The 17,631-nt window shown below is 56.2% G+C and overlaps 1 protein-coding gene across 1 annotated transcript in view; it reads right to left on the minus strand.

The window, feature by feature from the left end:
• The window catches only part of WNT7A (Wnt family member 7A), a 49,711-nt gene extending 43,905 nt beyond the window's left edge, over window positions 1-5,806 (minus strand). The window contains exons 1-2 of the mRNA XM_028479390.1: window positions 5,741-5,806; window positions 1,059-1,330 (exon numbers count right to left, since the gene is read on the minus strand). Coding sequence (XP_028335191.1) covers window positions 1,059-1,330; window positions 5,741-5,789 — 321 coding nt within the window. The 5' untranslated portion in view covers window positions 5,790-5,806. The remainder of the gene's footprint in view (window positions 1-1,058; window positions 1,331-5,740) is intronic.
• Window positions 5,807-17,631: the final 11,825 nt, after the last annotated feature.

Raw genomic sequence — 17,631 nt, forward strand, 5'->3', positions numbered from 1 at the left:
CTACAGTAACCTTCTTTCTTTCTTCCTTTTTCTACATTTTTTAAGAGTCACTGGTGACTACCAGTTTTATGCCAACGCCTAAAAAAAGAAGTGCTTGTGTGTGAACATCTGGGTCTAAAACCAGAGGATGAGGCCACCCTGGGCCGGCATTCTCGCACAGCCTCCACGGGCTGGAGCCAAGCTGGGGGCCCCACGGACGGGGTCTGTGTTCCTTGGTTCCTACAGCCCTGGGCCCGGTTTCCCCCATTCTCACCACTGCTGCTCCTGCCTGCCCCCCCCCCCCAGGGGTGCCCACACACACTGTCACTGCAGTGGTCTGTCCTCCACCCTGGCGGCATGGAGCCCTCCCTCCCTGTCTGGCCTGGCCCATCGGAGCCCCTCCTTGCCCGGTACCTCCGGGGACTGCGGGTCCTCACAAAGGCAGGACCCACCCTCCTGTGACAGCCCCACCCCATAGGCCCTCACTGTACTCTGCCGGCAAACCTGTCTGCCCCCTTGCCTCACGGGATGGGGTGTCCATCCCCTCCGTAAGCCAGCCACCTCCATTAGAAACATCCTGGGACAGCCTGGACTCTCTTCTAAGCTGAGCCCAGAATCTAGGAGGATCTGAGGGGGCGGTGAAGAGGGAAGGGTCACCTCCATTATTTTGAGCTCCAGATCTTGGTTAAGGTGACCGAGGATACATCACCAACCCTGGCATCTGCCCTACAGCAATGACTCCTAGTGAACGCACCTCAACTCCTCCCCACAATCAGAGTCTTGTACAGCTGATTTTGCGGGCCCGCGGATGACAGCTCACGTCCGTCCCTCCTTCCGTCTTGCTGAGTTACATCCAATGTTTAAACAGAGATTCGATTATTCAACCTTGTCGGTAACCGACAAGCGTCATGCCACACAGCAGTCCTGACCAGTAGCAAGTCGACAACAGATGCAAGCAGAATGAGGCTGCGGGCAGAGCCCTGCGGCCCATCGCCAGAGACCCAACACCCGTGGTTATGAATAAGCCATTTTACAGCATCTCTGCAAGAGCCGCCCGGCTCCCCTCCCTAGCTGCCTACCTTTCGGCCTGCCTCGTTATTGTGTAAGTTCATGAGAGTCCGGGCATTCTGCTTGATCTCCCGGGCATCCACAAAGACCTTGGCGAAGCCGATGCCGTAGCGGATGTCGGCAGAGCAGCCACCCCACTTCCAGCCCTCGTCCCGGTGGTACTGGCCTTGCTTCTCCTTGTCGCAGCCGCAGTCGCTCAGGTTGCCCTGGGTGCAGGCAGCCGTGATGGCGTGGGCCACGCCGGCTGCGATGATGGCGTAGGTGAAGGCGGCCTCCCGGCTCCCTGCGGGGACAAGAGTGGAAAGGCTGGGCTCAGGTCCAGGGCGTCCTGGGATGGGAAGGGAGGCTGAGCTCACTGTCGGGGCTCCACAGAGACTGACCGAGCACCCGTTCCTCACTCCGAGAAAGCTCCGTCCCGGGCACCCCCATCACGCACATCCCCGTTCAATCCCCGGTCACTGAACGGCCTTGGGGAGTCGACGGGGCAGCGGAGGAGAGAGGCTGGAGGCCAGAAGAGGGACTCCTCTGTGGATGACCACCCACTCCCCCCAGGCTGATGTGGCCATGCCCGCTGCACACACGCACAGCACTCGTGGCACCTGGTGGCAAACTGTAAAGCAGCACTCTGACCACCAGTGCACCCCGGCTCTGGAGCCAGAGGCCTAGGCTGAAACCCCAGAACATCGGCCTGTAGCTCTGCCACCTTCAGCCACCACCACCCCCTCCCTGTGTCTCAGTCTCGTCGCTGGAAAGTGGGGACACAGCAATAGTCCCTTTCTCACGGGGATGATAAGAGAGTAGAGTTTGTCCATGTGAAGCTCTCAGCGCCCTGCCTGGCTCATGGCACCTGCCTGACCCAGCAGCTCCTGCGCTCGTGGCCTTGCTATCGCTGCTGTGTCACCTGCTGTTTAGAGGTCTGGACCCCCGTGGCCCCCTCACTCGACTGTGAGCATCTCCAGAGGAGGCTGGGACCCGCACCCTCGGGACTCTGACTGACACAGGAGACAAGGGCTGGGGCAGGGGAGAGGGCCTGCTCGCCGGCAGGCGGGAGGGACAGGACAGCAAAGGGTCAGTGGGGACCTGGGGAGCTGCTGAGGTGTCACTTCCCCGCAGGGCTTCCCAGCTGCGTGGAGGTGGAGACGGCCCTGCTGGGGGGCTGGGAGCCACATGTTAAGAATTTTCAAGGGCCCTGCAGGGCGGTGCTGGGCTGTTGAGAGGGGTGGAAGGGTCCTGAGTAGCTGGGGTGCAAGAGTGGGGGAGCAGTCACTTAGGCCTGGTGCAGATACACCCTGCCACCCAGCCTCCCGGCCTCCCTGGATCCCAGAGCGGCACCTCCTGCCGGGATGGAGATGAACCCGGACCCCGTGCCTAGTGTGGGCGCTCAACGCGTTCGCTCTCGGAGCCAGGGTGGGTGGGGGTCAGGGAAGCGCCCTGGAGGAAGAGGCCCCGGGGATGGAGAAGTGTCTCAGGACGCCGTCACCCCGACTCAGGGGGACCTTCTCACCCGTCCCTCCTTCACTTTGCAGCCCCTCACCCAGGCTGCTAGGATGCCAGCAACCTGCAGGCCAACCCCCGGCCACCGCTTCGCCACCCTGCAGACACGCAGGCCTGACCACCTGCTGGACCGACGGCTTCACTGTGCTGACGCCTGGCCCTGACACTCCACGGAGGCCCTGTTAATACAGGGGTGCTGGAGCCCATACGCCCGGATTCCGTCCTAGCTCTGCCACCGACTGACTGTGACTTGGACCAGTTCCTCCTCCGCCTGAGCCTCAGTCTCCAGGCACCAGCTCACACTACTGAGAATCAAACCCACGAGAAAAGGATACACTGGAGGACCCAGGCGACGGCGAGAGTAGACCCTCACAGACATCAGAGAAAGAATCATCAGATGGAGAGTATACAGAGAATAAGATGGGGGGAGGAAATCTCTGTTCCACCACTTTCTAGCTGTGTGACCTTGGGTGAGTCACCTAACTGCTCTGTGCTCCAGTTCCTCCTCTACAAAACAGGACGACAACCACTCACTTTAATTAGGGAGGTTGAGAGAACTAGAAAGAATTAACAAAGGTAAAGCGTTTAGCAAAGGGCCTGGCATGAGACAGTGACCCCAAATATTAGATTTATTACGATTTCTATTGACGAGGGTAATAACAGTCCCTCATAAGAAGGCTGTGAGGTAAGGAGCAGGAGTTTTCATTTGTTGAAGAAACCGAGGCCAAGAGAAAAGTCGGGTTCACCCAGGCCACCCAACTGGCGGGCAGCAGCGCTGAGCTGCAGTCGTGGCCTCCGGACACCCTGTTCAGACCAAGAACTTTCTCTGGGGAGCAAATGACTGCAAAGGGCAGCGGCCCCACTGGCAGCCTCCGGCAGCTAAGGGGAAACTGTATCCCCTTTATCAGACTCAGAACAGAGCAGCAGATTGAGGAAGGGTCGGAGCCTGGCCCGCCACCTGAGACTTGCCCTTCCCCCAGGCTCTTCCCTGGGGGTGGGGGCGGGGCTGCGGACAAGCGTGTGGGGTTCTAGCACGCAGCAGGTGGAGGTCCCAGGTATCTCTGAGCCCTCTGAGCCGCGCATGCAGTGCAGATGGCTTCCGCTCCTACCCGGGATCCCCCAGCGCATCCCAAGGTGGGTGGGAGAAGGGCAGCTGCAGCCTGCACACACGCCACTCCCGAGTTCAAGGCGCGCTCCCAGACCAGAGCGAAGCCCATCATGGGCCACGGCCTTCCCTCCCCGCCAAGCTGGCCCTCACCTCCGCACCCACGGCCCCCGAGAAACAGAGGGACCGTTATTCTTAGCTTCTGGGCTCCCCGGGACCCAGGTACTGGCTGTTGCAGTCCAATGCTTCCAGATGCTAAAGGGTCACTGCTGACTCCTGCCACTGACCTTGACCTGGGGCCTTGCCCGCCAGTGTTAGACTAGGACTGCCCAGCCCCCATACTTCCCCCTCCTCAGTGACCCCCAGGAAAGCTGCCCTGGGCAGTGGGCTGGCCGTGTAACTAATGTCAGGCCTGTCAACCCGTCTAAGCCTCTGTTGCTTCCTCCACGAAATGGGCTTAACAGCGTCACGGGCTGGTGAGCGGACTGAATCACAGCGCCCGGCACGGGGTACGTGTTCCGTAAACACCAGCCGCTGCTGCCGTGATTACGATTTTACCACCAAGTCCGTTTGGCCTCGATGAGCTCCATGATGCACTGAAGGACACGACAGACTCACGCAGAGGCCAGTGTGGGGGGCTGACCCAGCCTCCGGCCGCCCAGCCAGACCTGGGGGGTCCCGAGGGAGCAGGGCCCGTGTCTGTCTGTCTCCCACTGTTTACGGCCCCCGCGATAGTGTGTGACGGATGAATGAACGAGCAGACCTCACTGCCAACCCCACCCCTCCAGAAGCTGGGTGACCCTGGGCAAGTCACGGGGCCTCTCTGATCCTCCATTTCCCTATCTGTGAATCTCACCCAGCGGGTGCGGGTCCCAGGTATCTCTGAGCCCTGGGACCAGTGCATGAATAAACAGTAGTGAGTATTATAATAATTACAATGGATGGAATTACAGGCCCCCTGAGAGATACAGAGAGAAACTCCCCCGCTTCAGTTTTCTCCATGGCCCTCCTGCCATTTTAGACGTAACTGTCATCTGTTCCTCACACCACAGCCACCACTCCTGCTGCCCCTACAGCATAATGTCCTCGAAGGCAGCGCTTTGTCATGTGTCCTTGGTGTCCCCAGGGCCTGACATGTAGGAGGTGCTCAGTACATATCTGTTAGATGAATAGATGGATGGATGAATGAACACTCCAAGCAGTGGCCCAAAACCAGGTGAGCTTCATTTAGTGCTTATTACTGGCCAGGCTCCACGCTAGGCGCTTTGGGAAAGCGTTCTGGTCACCTATTTACAGGGAAAGCAGCTGACTGAGGTTCAGAGAGGCTCTGACCAGGCAGGTGCGGAACAGCGATGGGCTCCACCCGTTCGGCATGACCTCCCCCAGGGCGTCAGGACAGAGTCTGCCCAAGGCCTGGGGTTTCGGGGCTTTTTGGTGCAGTGAGAGGGTAGAAGGAAAGTAACCTTTGTTAAGCACCTGCTATGTGCCAGACCCCCCCTTGCAGGTGTTTCCCAACAGCCCCGTTCGGTGGCCACCATTCTCCACGGTGTTACCGATGAGGAAACCGGGGCTCTGAGAATTACACTGATTCACTTAGGCCGCCAACCGAGAAACCAGCCAGAACTGGGATTCCAGGCCCAAGCTGGCAGTGTCCTCCCTCAGTCCCTGCTCCAACCACCCTTCCAGTTCCTCGCTGCGTGGCAAAGCCCACAGTTGAGAGAGACTCCTTTGCCTTAAGGCAGCAATCCTGATCAAAATGCCTTTACTTCTGCCATTCAGCTGTTACCAGTTAAAACATCAATAAATAACTTATAGGACCCATTCAAACGGGATGGCCTCCTGAGAACAGGGTTTGACGGCAGAAAGAAGGTAGACGAGGGCTTCCCTGGTGGCGCAGTGGTTGGGAGCCCGCCTGCCGATGCAGGGGACGCGGGTTCGTGCCCCGGTCCGGGAGGATCCCACGTGCCGCGGAGCGGCTGGGCCCGTGAGCCGTGGCCGCTGAGCCTGCGCTCCGCAACAGGAGAGGCCACAACAGTGAGAGCCCCGCGTACCGCCAAAAAAAAAAGAAGGTAGACGAGGATCCCAGAATCTTACCATCGCAGATTCCTTGCGTGAGAGGCCACCTGAACCTCCATCCATCCATGCCTCCTTCGCCCACCCCAGGTAAGCAGCAGTTCATTATTGTGTCTGTGGGCAACTGAGGCTCGAGGAGGTGACTTACAGAGGCAGAGCCAGGATGCAAACCTAGGGGTCACAGGCCTCCAACCACCGCGGAGGACGCCGCCGACCCTGACCACGCTCGGAGCTCCCGGGACAACCCCACTCTCGGCCTGGGGAAGCCCCTCCAGTCGGGCAATTTCCCGAAGCTGTCTATTTGTCTCCTACTGGGTGTCTGCAAGGGCAGCTCTAAGGTGTGTCTTATTGCTGCAGAAACAGAATGAGGTGATGGTCCCCGTGGCACACGGCTCATAAGAAGAACAGCAAAGTCATAAAAAGCTTACTATTTGCCAAGCTCTTTCCTAAGCACTCAATACAGATCAATTCGCTTCATTCTGGCGACAACACTACGAGGTGTGGAGCATTTTTGTCTCCATTTTACAGATGTGGAAACTGAGGCCCAGAGAGGCGTGTACTCTGACCAGGATTCAACCCTGGTCAGCCTGGCTCCAGAGTCTGACCCTCTCTCCTGCCTTAAGGTTACGACACCCACCCCAGTCCTACTGACTGCTGGCCCAGGCTCTTTCCCGACTCTTCCGCGTGGGGCCAGTAGGCAGAGGACACTGGGCTTGGCTTACTGCCCATCACTGACCATTGCCCCTCCAAGAACAGACCTAGCCCCCTCCTGCCTTGACCACCTACCTCTCCCTCCTGTGCACAAGCAGAGGAAGAACCTCCGTCACACCTTGCCTCTCCTCGGCCCCCCCGACCGAGCCCCGTGCCCTGTTCCTTCACTCAACAGATAGTGCTTGCGCACCTACTATGTGCCAGGCACTGTGCTGGGGGCTGGGGAAACTGAGAGGAGGGATTCAGACATGGCCTTGGCTTCTGAGGGGACAGAGAGCAAGACCATCTCACTCACTCGGCGGCAGCCGAGGACTCTGCAGACGCAGGACAGGGAGGCGACGGGAGCAAGGGACTTTTGAGCCGGGAGGAGGCAGCCGTGAGGCTCTCCGAGGGGAGAGGGGGCTCCCGGCTGACGGGCAGCCCCTGCGGTGGCCCTGACCCGGCCTGGGTGGCGGCGGGAGCAGCTGAGCCCGCAGGGGTGGGAGGAAGTGAGGCTGTTGGAGGATGAGACTACCTACCATCCTGCCCTGGCACAGGGCCCTCTGTGCCCGGAACCAGAGAAAAGCCTCCCAGAGCCACAGACATGAGGCCCGTGGGTTCATCCTGGAACAAGAGGTTCACAGAGGCCGGGAAACTTGCCCAGGCTCATCAGTGACTCAGCAGCGAGACCTGGGGGATTAGGACCAGGGTCTCCCGGCTCCCAGTGTGGAGTCCTACCCACACCTCCACCACGGCTTCTTTCACTCTCAATCTACCTGCATCTCCAGGTGACTTTCCACGCAGAGGCTCAGGCGGCCTCAGCTCAGAACTTGGGTAAGATGGAGCCTATTAGTCCCCCGGCCCTGCTCCTTACTCAGGGCGGGGTGACCCTGAGCAAGGGTGCTGGCTCCCCGGCCTCAGCTTCCCCACCTGTGAAATGGGATCCACCAGGAGGACACTGCCAAGCTGCCCTGAAGACGAAACGAAACCTCTGTGTACAGAGAGGCCCCGTTCCCCAGAAGGTGCTCAGTGAAGACCGTTGTTATCACTGAGATGAACCCGGGGAGCCCGGCTGACGCCCTCCCCGCATTCCAGCTCCATAACGACCCCGGCGGGTACAGAGGAAATAAACTGATGTCCAAGCCTGCCTGAAAGATTCCATTCCACCGCCCTGTGCAGCCACTGCAAATGGTTTGCACCGGAATATTATCTGGGTGTATTTACAGTATCTTACTGGAAACCACAAAGTGCATTGTATTTTTTTCTATTTTGCTATTTAAAGCCAATGGGTCAGAGGGTGAGCAATCTGCAGTGACACCAGCTGAAATATATGATGATTTGGAAAATACACAGACAGAAAAAGGTTGCCTTTGCCAGCCCCATGGCATGACACTCACAGCCCTTCTGGGCTCAGAATGCCACATCTGGCTGTCTTCGAGCAGAGGAACTAGGGGCCTCTGGATGAAGAGACAGAAGAACGGGGGCTGCAGGGGGCATGTGTCTGGGCGGGGCCTGGCTGATGTAACAGGCCCACAGAGACAGACTCTGGTCTCCCAGCCCCCGCCCTTCTCTCCCGCCTCCGTTCTATCTAAGCATCTCTTCCCAGCAAGGAAGGCCAGAGCGCACTGCTGTCCCCCGCCAAGGGTCAACGACCAACTTACAGAAGATTATTCAAATACCTGAGTTTTTTTTTTAATACTTGTACAGAGGAGTAAATAGGACCGTGAGTGTATTAAAACGTAAGTCAAAGTAGCCGTATGATTGACTGATATCATGTAAACTGGATCTTTCTTTTCCTGATTTAATAAAAAAAAATTTTTACAAAAAAAAATGCTCACGGCATTCCTTGCTTCCTCCAAGCCGTCCTGCCTCCAAGCCTTTCCACACGCTGCTCCCTCAGTTGGCAAATGCCCTTCCTCTCCCACGGGCTTGGGGAGAGGCCATGTAGCTCAGTGGTTTCAGAGCAGGGCCCTGGGGGGGCCAATCAAGCTGGGTTGACATCCTGGCTCCACTTCCCCGGGGGGGAAGGACCAGGGGTGAGTTGACTGACCTCTCAAGGCCTCGGTTTCCTCCTTTGTAAAATGGGAATGAGAAAGCACCTGCCTCCTAAAGTTGTTAGGAAGATGAAACAAGCCAAGGCAGCAGCCACCAAGCCAAGACCACACCTGGAATGGATCAGTGTGCAGTAGCTCTTACTAGGCGTGGCATTGGTTAACTGTCTCCATCAAGCCACAGCTCGGGGGCCCCTCTCCGAGGGCCTTCCTGACATCCCCTCCTCGGCTTTTGGCTCAGCACCTTCGCCATCCTTACTCTGTGTTGAATTGAAAGATCAGTCTCTCCCCACGAGGTTGTGAGGACCCGGTTATTCATCTGCGAAGCCTCGACGGTTGAATGAATGAATGACCGTGCATGTAAAGGTGTGGGAGTGTGTGAGTGTGCGTCTGTCGACCGTAAGAAAGCTGGCAAGAGAACGTTCTAACAAAAGACTCATCTCAAAGAATGGTGTCAGGAGAGCTAAAACCCAGGATGAACTGAGGCTTGAAAAAAAAAAAAAAAAAAATGCACGCGAGACAAAAAGTCCTTTGTTAGCGGCGTTCTAAGCAAGAATAGGGAAAGAATAGGTCTTTTGCTCCGGCAAGATGGCGTATTGTTAAGAAATGGCAGAGAGAAAGTGGAGCTGGCCTGCCCCTTGCTTCTGTGTCTCTCACCGGAAAGGTCTTCACATCTTCCCTCTAAGCAGTCATCAGCTCACCAGACATGTGCTCCATCCACCCACCCCGCCCGAGACGGGTGAAAAGACGGAGGCACTGTGCGAGGCATACAGATTCTCAGAGCTGGGATCCTGGGCCCAGCCGGCCACCCGAGGGAGAGGGGCGAGCTGCTGAAGTGACCACTCGGGAGGAGAAGCAGTGAAAGGGGACAGGGGCAGAAGCCCAGAAACGCATCCAAGTTCCCCGGTTGGTAGACAGAGGAGGGTGGCCCCTAGGGCCTGAATCCTAGGTCATCTGTGCCCTTCCCTGGAAAAATTCCACAGGGGAGTACCAAACAGGAGGTCGTGAGTATTTGAAAAAGAATGCAGCCGTCCCCAGGAGCGCACACCAGGAAATCACCATTTCTTTGTTGATAATAACGCGGGGCTCATAGCAAATTTCTATATGTGCTAAGAATTTGATCATCTTCCCACATCCTGTCTCTCCCCGGAGACAAGGGAGAGAGATTCTTCGGACAGCTCCCCTCCCAGGCAAACCCTGTGGGATGGATTTGTCTCCACTACTCTTTCCAGCCTCTTTCCGTCCTCCCTGCCCCCCAGCCTGGACCCAGCGCCCGGATCACTCTGGACCCCCGGCTCTGGCTGGGTCACACCTGCAAGCCTGCTGCGGCTGCCCATATCCCCACCACACCCTTCCCCTCCTGGGCTATGGCGGCCCATTTAAGGTGACCCTGCAGGCAGCCTTCCACGCTCCAGCCCAGTGCCACCCGGCCGGTGTCCTCTGCTCTTCTACCAGACCCCTCAGAGCACATTCAGCCCCGACTCTGCTGTCTGTCCCCAACAGACGGTGAGCACCCCGAGGGCAGACCCTGTGGCCGATTCATCAGCCATTTACCGCGCTGAAGATTCTAGTAAACATCTGTGGGACCAATGAATGAATGAATGAATGGCTGGACATACTGTGGGTGGCAGGGGGGTGTCCCATGAGCACTTAACTTACATGAATTCAACCAAATGCACCCAGGGAAAAGTAAATTTAACATACTGTATGTGTGGGAATGTAAGTCGGTGCAGCCTTTACGGAAAAAGAATATGGCGAGTCCTCAAAAAATTAAAAATAGAACTAGCATACAGCAATTCTACTTCTGGGTATTTAGCCAAAGAAAATGAAAATGCTAACTCAAAAATATATTTGCATCTTCTTGTTCACCACAGCACTATTCACAACAGCCAGGACATGGAAACAACCTGAGCCCATCGACAGATGAATGGAGAAAGAAGATGTGATACACGCACACACACGCGCACACGCGCGCACACACACGCATATGTGTATATATAGATGTATATACATACAATGGAATATTATTCACCCACAAAAAAGAAGGAAATCCTGTCATTTGCGACAACATGGATGGACCTTGAGGGCACTGTGCTAAGTGAGATAAGCCAGACACAGAAAGACAAATACTGTATGATCTCATGTATATGTGGAATCTTAAAAAAAAAAAAAATTGAACTAAAAAAAATAGCGTGTGAATACGTTGGATAGGGTGCATCTTCATTCTATACATTTGGTGCATTACTGTATATGCGTTATACACACATGTGAATGTTTTCCTGTACTTGTATAGCAAACCAGGCGTTCTGAATTTTGCGGCTGATTTCAAGGACTTTGCAGAGTGGCGCTGACTCATATAGATCTCGTCGTCCACGTCCATATCAGATCCTGGAATGTGCCTCCGCTGTGCCCTTGGGGAAGGATGTCAGACTTGGGGGTGGGTGAATATACTTTTGGTGGATTGCTGGTTAGTCCAAAAGCCACAGTAAGAGCATGGCCAATCTGTGAGGGTCTCCAGAGCAGTGTTTCCTGGTGTGGGTGCCTTGGAAGAGCAGCTCCACCAGATGGTCCGTGAGTCTGAGGTCAGAGGAGCGTGGACTTCCAGGGAAGCCTCCTCAAGCTGCTCTCTTGTCTGCAGGACTTTTCAGAGCCTTTAATACACTGCCTCTCTCTCAAGCAGGGAGTATACCATGCCGAGTTCCCAAATTTATCGTCCAGGGAGCCCTCCTTTTTACCCCAGAGCAGCAGGTGGGGGTGGGGAGGGGTAGAGACCAGTCCGCGGAACAGGTCCTCCTGAGTCACGCCATGGAGGGCGGATCTCCCCTAGGCCTTGACCTAGTCAACATTTGATCCCATGTGAAGCCAACGCAAATGCGGGAGGAGAGCTAACAGAACGCTGGCCTAACATGGATCAGAATGATCACATGCAGGAATGAACGATCAGTCTTGTATTTTGGGTCAGAAATGAAAAGCATTCACTCAACAAAGAGAACAGAGCGCTTCCCATGTGTGCGGTGCACGCAGACCTGGGGCCAGAAGACTAACAAGACCCTGGAGGGGTCAGAGCAGCTGGGCGTGTAGGGTAGAGAGGAGCTGGCCTGCCAGGGGGGATGAGCGTCTCTCCATGTGTTTCCTGAGCATCGACTGTGTGCCAGGCCATGGGCCAGGTGCTGGGGGTCACAGAGAGAAGACGACTGACAGGTCCGGGCTCCATGGACTTCCCCACGGCCAGGGACCGACGGCAGACACACACAGCCTTGCAAAAGTATGCAAAGTCACTTCTGGAAGTGGTAAGTGCTATAAAGACAAGAGCACAGCATGACCTACGGGGGAGGCTGTCTCGGCCAGATGGTCAAAGGAGGCCTCCTGGAGAAGGTGGCATCTGGGTGGAGGCCTGCATAATGCTGGGGTGTGCAGGTTACCCACTATCGCTCAGCAGCTTCTCCCTGTGGCCCTTCTAATCTGACCTCTGCTCCAGAAGGAGCTGGGGCGGGGGTCTGCACCAGTGCCCGGTGGTGCACCACATCCACTGAGCCCTTCTGGCTGGACAGACACAAGAATAACATAGCTGTGATTTATGGAGCACGTCGTGGGTGCCTCGTGGGGCGTAAGTAATCTCAGCTGCCCACACCTGCAAGATGGGTATATTATCATTGCCGTTTGGTCCTGGTCCACAGCCAGGCAATGGGGAAGCTGGGAAGAGAACCGGCAGGTAACTGCAGGGCTGAACTGTTATTCTGGGCGGCACAAACGAGCAAACAAATAGAGAAGGTGCCCTGGAGTAGTAAGTGATGAGGAGAAAAACAAGGAAGGTGAGGGGTAGCTGGAGAATGGATGGTCTACACTACACAGGCGGTCCCGGTGAGGGGCTGCCGTGTGAGCCGAGGGTGGAAGGACGGGAGAGCATCCAGGCCGAGAGACCAGCTGGGCCAAAGGCCCTGAGGTGGGAAGGACTGAGTCACGTGTGAGGGGGGAAGAGGGTGGCAGAGCTGGGGTGGAGAGGGGGTCGGGACGCAGGTCATGGAGGTCAGCAAAGCACCAGGGGACCTGTTGGCATTTTATTCTCAGAGCGAGAGGAAGGGTTTTACACAGGGGGACACTGTGGTCACAGGGACCGTGGGCAGATTCTTTGCTGGATGCCAGGTGGTTGGGGGGTGGGTGGGTACATTAGGGGGCTGATGGAGTTGGGTGACAACTCTCTGAAGATGGAGATGTGAACCAGGAGGTGATGGGGGAGGTGGTGAGAAGTGGACAGACTGGGAGATACACTTTGTAGAATCAACATGATGAGCTCAGATTAGAAATGGGACCAACAGCTTCTCCCCTTTCTACTCCATATCTTCCTGTCCTGCTGCACCAGGAATAAAATCCGGAGAATCCCCAGTTCCTTGAGTTCCTCTTCGCGGGAGACGGGCGCGTGGGCCTCCTGGAAGGGTGAAGGGACATCCTCTTAGGGCCCTAACCCACCAGGTGCTAGGGTCTTACGTCCTGCGAATGCTGCTGCCACCTGACAAGGTGGGCTGCGTGACCCGGATGCCTGTGCTGTGTGGCTGCCTCAGGGCCCACCAACAAAACGAGGGTGTCCCACACACGGCAGCCTCAAGAATCTCACGTCTGGCAGGACCACACAAACAAGAACCCCTCCAGCAGCAGGGAACTCGCCGGCCATCTCAGTCTTGCCACAGAACACCCACGTGACTTGCTCAGCCTCCACCTGGCTCCGAGCCGAGCTGTAGGTGGACATGCCTCCTTTCGGGGATGGAGAAGACCCATGAGGTGATGGATGAGGAAGGGCTGCCTCCGCTCCCGGCCCTCACCCATCGATCCTCCATGAAAAGATGAGACAGGGGTGTGAAGGCCCATGTGACCCACCCTCCCTGGGGTCCTGCCTGACGCAGCCCTCACTCTTCTACCTGTGACACGACCACACACAAGCAAATGGAAAAACAGGCAACAAGCACGAATAGGCAACTCACAGAAGAGTAAACCTGCGTGGCCAGTAAACATAGGAAGGGATTTCAACCACAGGACTTCTCAGGGCAATGTAAATCAAGAGGACAGTGACAAAGCATTTGACACCCATCCCCCAGGCAAAAACGAAGACGTCTGAGCAATCCCGCGTGTTAGAGAGGCCGCCGTAGGTCAACACTGCCCGCTGGGGGAGTGGCACGTGGCAGGGTCACTGCAGAATTCAGGTCCATCCTCATACCCTGCGACCAGCAATTCCCTTCCTCAGCGTATACCCCAGAAGCACACACGTGGGCCCCGGGAGAGGCGCACAGGGAGACCCGCGGTGGCACTGTGACAGCAGGTGCTCGAGACGACCCAGACGCCCCTCAACCAAGGCAGGGGTGCACAGACGGGCTCTATTCCCCACAGCTGAAATGAACCAACAACAGCTAAGAGGAACAACACAGATGAGCTTTGTTAATAGTGAGGGGAAAGAAGTAAATCCCAGAAGACTGCCTATAGTGTGATGCCTTTCCTCTGCAAAATTAAACACAACGCAAACTAAATAATGTACCGCTGGGGAATATATCAGTAGGATAAATTAGACATCAAGATTCAGGATAGAGAAAGTGTGACTTGGGAGGCGGAAGCAGGAGTTGCCCGAGGGACGTTCCCAAGGGGTGCAAGCTACCGGTCCTTATTCTAATTGCCATGCTGGTGGTGGATTCAAGGGGGAGTTCATTGTTTTATTTACGAAAAGGAAAAACCTGGAGCGGGGTGAATGCCTTCTTGGGTCCCCGAGGGCCACACTGAGCCTGGTTAGCAGTTGATAAACTTGTCGTGGGGTCACATAAGCCCTGGCATTTCAGACCCTCGAGAGCCGGCCTGTCACCTCACCTGAGGCTGCAGACCCCCGCGCCCCATCCCCTTAGCAATCACACGTCGTCTTTGCCCTGATGTTCCCTCTGCCTGGGATCCCATTCACTGACCCGTGAAATTCTTCCCACCCTTCAAGACCCAGACCAAGGCCATCTCCACTGGTCCAATCCGCTCCTTCCACCTGGGAATCTCACCTCTGAGCACGCACCACACCCCATATGCTTTTCCCTAAAGTGCAGACCATGCTGCTCTCTAGCTGCTTGTTATGGGCTGAATTGTGTCCGCCCCGCCCCGCCACCGAATTCATATGCCCAGCCCTAACCCTCAGTACCTCAGAATGCGTCTGTATTTGGAGGTATGACCTTTAAAGAGGTGATTAAGTTAAAATGAGGCCATTCGGGTGAGCCCTCTTCCAACCTGACTGGTGTCGATAGAAGAGGAGATTAGGACACACAGAGGCATCAGGGCACGTGCACAGAGGAAAGACCAAGTGAAGACACAGGAAGAAGGCGACCCTCTACACACCAAGCATAGGGGCCTCAGAAGAAGCCAACCCTGCCAGCACCTTGATCTTGGACTTCAGCCCCCAGGACTGTGTGTGGAAGTCGCCCAAACTGCGGTCGGTCCTCATTCCGGCCGCCCGAGCTGCCTGAAAGCCCCACAAATAGTCCCCCTCCCTGGGAGATGGTGCAGGTGTGGCTCCCAGGCCTGGACAACAACAGCCCTATTGTCAGTGGTCCCTGTGATGGTTTGGGATGGACACATGCCCAGAAGTCAGGCCCCAGATCCAATCAGAGTGAGCTCCAGGGCTCTTGCAGGTGCTGCCACAGAAAGGTCAGGCTCTTTCCTGCAGGACCTGAGCCTGGAGGTTGACCCCCCCTGCCCCAACAGACACCTTTCTGCCCCAGAGGCAGCTGAGGCCAGCTCACGTCCCAGGGCTCCCCAAGTTGGCACCCCGACCTTCAGTTCCCGAGGATGCACGATTCCCCTTCCCACCTGAGGCAGCTTGAATTGGGTTTCAGTTTCCAGCATCCACGAGGGCCTTGCATGGTCCTGCCGTGGGGCCCTCTCCTCAGATCTAAGCAGTAAAATCCAGAACACTCAGGAGGGGAGACAGAAACATAGGCAGAGCGGGGACCGGACTGGGCGCGAGGAGGCGGAGAACGGTGAGCCTCTGGGTCTCAGCACGGGATGCAGAACCCGTGAAGGGCTGCCGCCCTCTGCCCAATGTCAATCTCCTCCTTCATGCTCCGTCACAGACCCTTAGCTTAAATCACAGCTGCTCGGAATTAAAAAAAAAAAAAAAAAAAGACTACATTTCCCAGCTTCCCTTGCAGCTAGGTGTGTCATGTGACTAGGTCCTGGCCAATGGGAAGTAGGCAGAAGTGTGGGGTGGAGCTTCTGGGAAGTCTCTGCAAAGGCCAGTGATGTGTCCTGCATCCAGAGTGTGGACTTGATGGCCAGAGTGCCCAAAGACTACACTCCTGATCCCTCACCCCTACAAGGCAGCCCCAGTTGGCTGGTCATTCCCAGAAAGAGGCAATCCCATGAGGGCAGAGCAGTGTTGAGGAGCCTGGAAAGCATAAATCTGAGGCTTGCTTCTTGCTGTCCTGGAGCAGGATGCCTGTTTACACACGAGGAAACCAAGGCTCAGAGGGGAAGTGACTCCTCAGACTCGCAGGGTCTCATCTTGACCTCCCCCTCCTCTGCTCCCACTGACACCACCTGAGAAGCCCAGACCAGGGTAACTCCTTCCTAACCAGCCTCCAGATTGTCAGTCTCTCTCTATCGCGGCAGCTCACGGCCAAAGCGGGTCTCCACCGCTACCACTTTGCCACCTCCTGCCTGGAAGACTGGACCAGACTCCTCACTCCCACACTTGCCCCTCCACTCACCAGAGGAGAATCCAAACCCCGGACTTGGCCTGACAGGTGCCACAATGTCTGCCTCCTGGCTCCTTCTCTGACCTCTGAGTCTCTCTGTACTCCAGCCACACCGGCCTCCGTGCTGTTTGTCAAACCACCAAGCACATTCCTGCCTCAGGGCCTTTGCACCTGCCGTCCCCTTTGTCTTCCCCCAGACACCTCCCTCACAAATCCAGAGGCCTTCCCTGACCACAGAGGCTGAAAGGGCAGCCTCCAGCCACAGAGAGCACTCAAGAAGTTTTTGGTGAACGCGTGAGTGAGTGAATGAATGAATTCTGTACCCACTCTTTAATGACTCTTCCAGAATTCCCATTAGATTGAATCGTATAATGTTGCTATTTTTGTGGGCCTAAAACCACTGACTTGTGGCAATTTCATATGGTGCAACCTTACTTTGGCAGTCATGCCCCTGCTCAAAGTTCCCCGATATCTCCTACCACCTAGAAATTGAAACTGCAAGCCCTGACCCCACACACCTCCAGGCTCTGGCTCCCACTCCCTTCCAGGTCCCGCAGGCCTGCTGCTCTAGCACCGCAATCCCAGGGGTTTTCTTGGCGCCTCTGTTTGCTTAAATCCCCTAAGGCCATCCTACCCAAGTCCTCCTCTCAAAGAATGCTCCTTGCCCCAGGCCTCTGCTCCTGTTCAGTATACTGGTATTATAAACTGGTGGGGGCTTCCTTGGTGGCGCAGTGGTTAAGAATCTGCCTGCCAATGCAGGGGACACGGGTTCAAGCCCTGGTCTGGGAAGATCCCACATGCCGCGGAGCAGCTAAGCCCGAGCGCCACAGCTACTGAGCCTGCGCTCTAGAGCCCACGAGCCACAACTACTGAGCCCACGAGCCACAACCACTGAAGCCCGAGTGCCTAGAGCCCGTGCTCTGCAACAAGAGAAGCCACGACCATGAGAAGCCCACGCACTGAAACGACAAGTAGCCCCCGCTCGCTGCAACTAGAGAAAGCCCGTGCACAGCAACAAAGACCCAACGCAGCCAAAAATAAATAAATAAAATAAATAAATTCAAAAAAAATTTTTTTTAATAAATAAATAGACTGGTGGTGCATACTGGCGGTATTCCCCCACCTCAGCCTGCAACGGATCCCTCAATCCTACTACTCTGGGCAGCTGGGGGCTTGTGGACAGCAGGGACTCCTTCATCCCAGGGCTCCCTGCACTGGAGCCCTCCTGTTACACCCTGGCAGGCATTATTACAATGCCACCAACGGGCTAGCTACTCCAAGACTGCAAGTGATACTGGGATCAGCCCAGTCCTAGGAGACCCTGCCACTCACTTTTTGCTGACCTTGGGCAAGTCCCCCTGAGCCTCAGTTTCCCCATATGTAACATCTCATATGTCAACAAAGACACAGCTCAAAATAATGCCAGAGGGGCTTCCCTGGTGGCGCAGTGGTTGGGAGT

The sequence above is a fragment of the Physeter macrocephalus genome, chromosome 18, assembly GCF_002837175.3.
Source record: "Physeter macrocephalus isolate SW-GA chromosome 18, ASM283717v5, whole genome shotgun sequence".
Lineage (NCBI taxonomy): Eukaryota > Metazoa > Chordata > Mammalia > Artiodactyla > Physeteridae > Physeter > Physeter macrocephalus.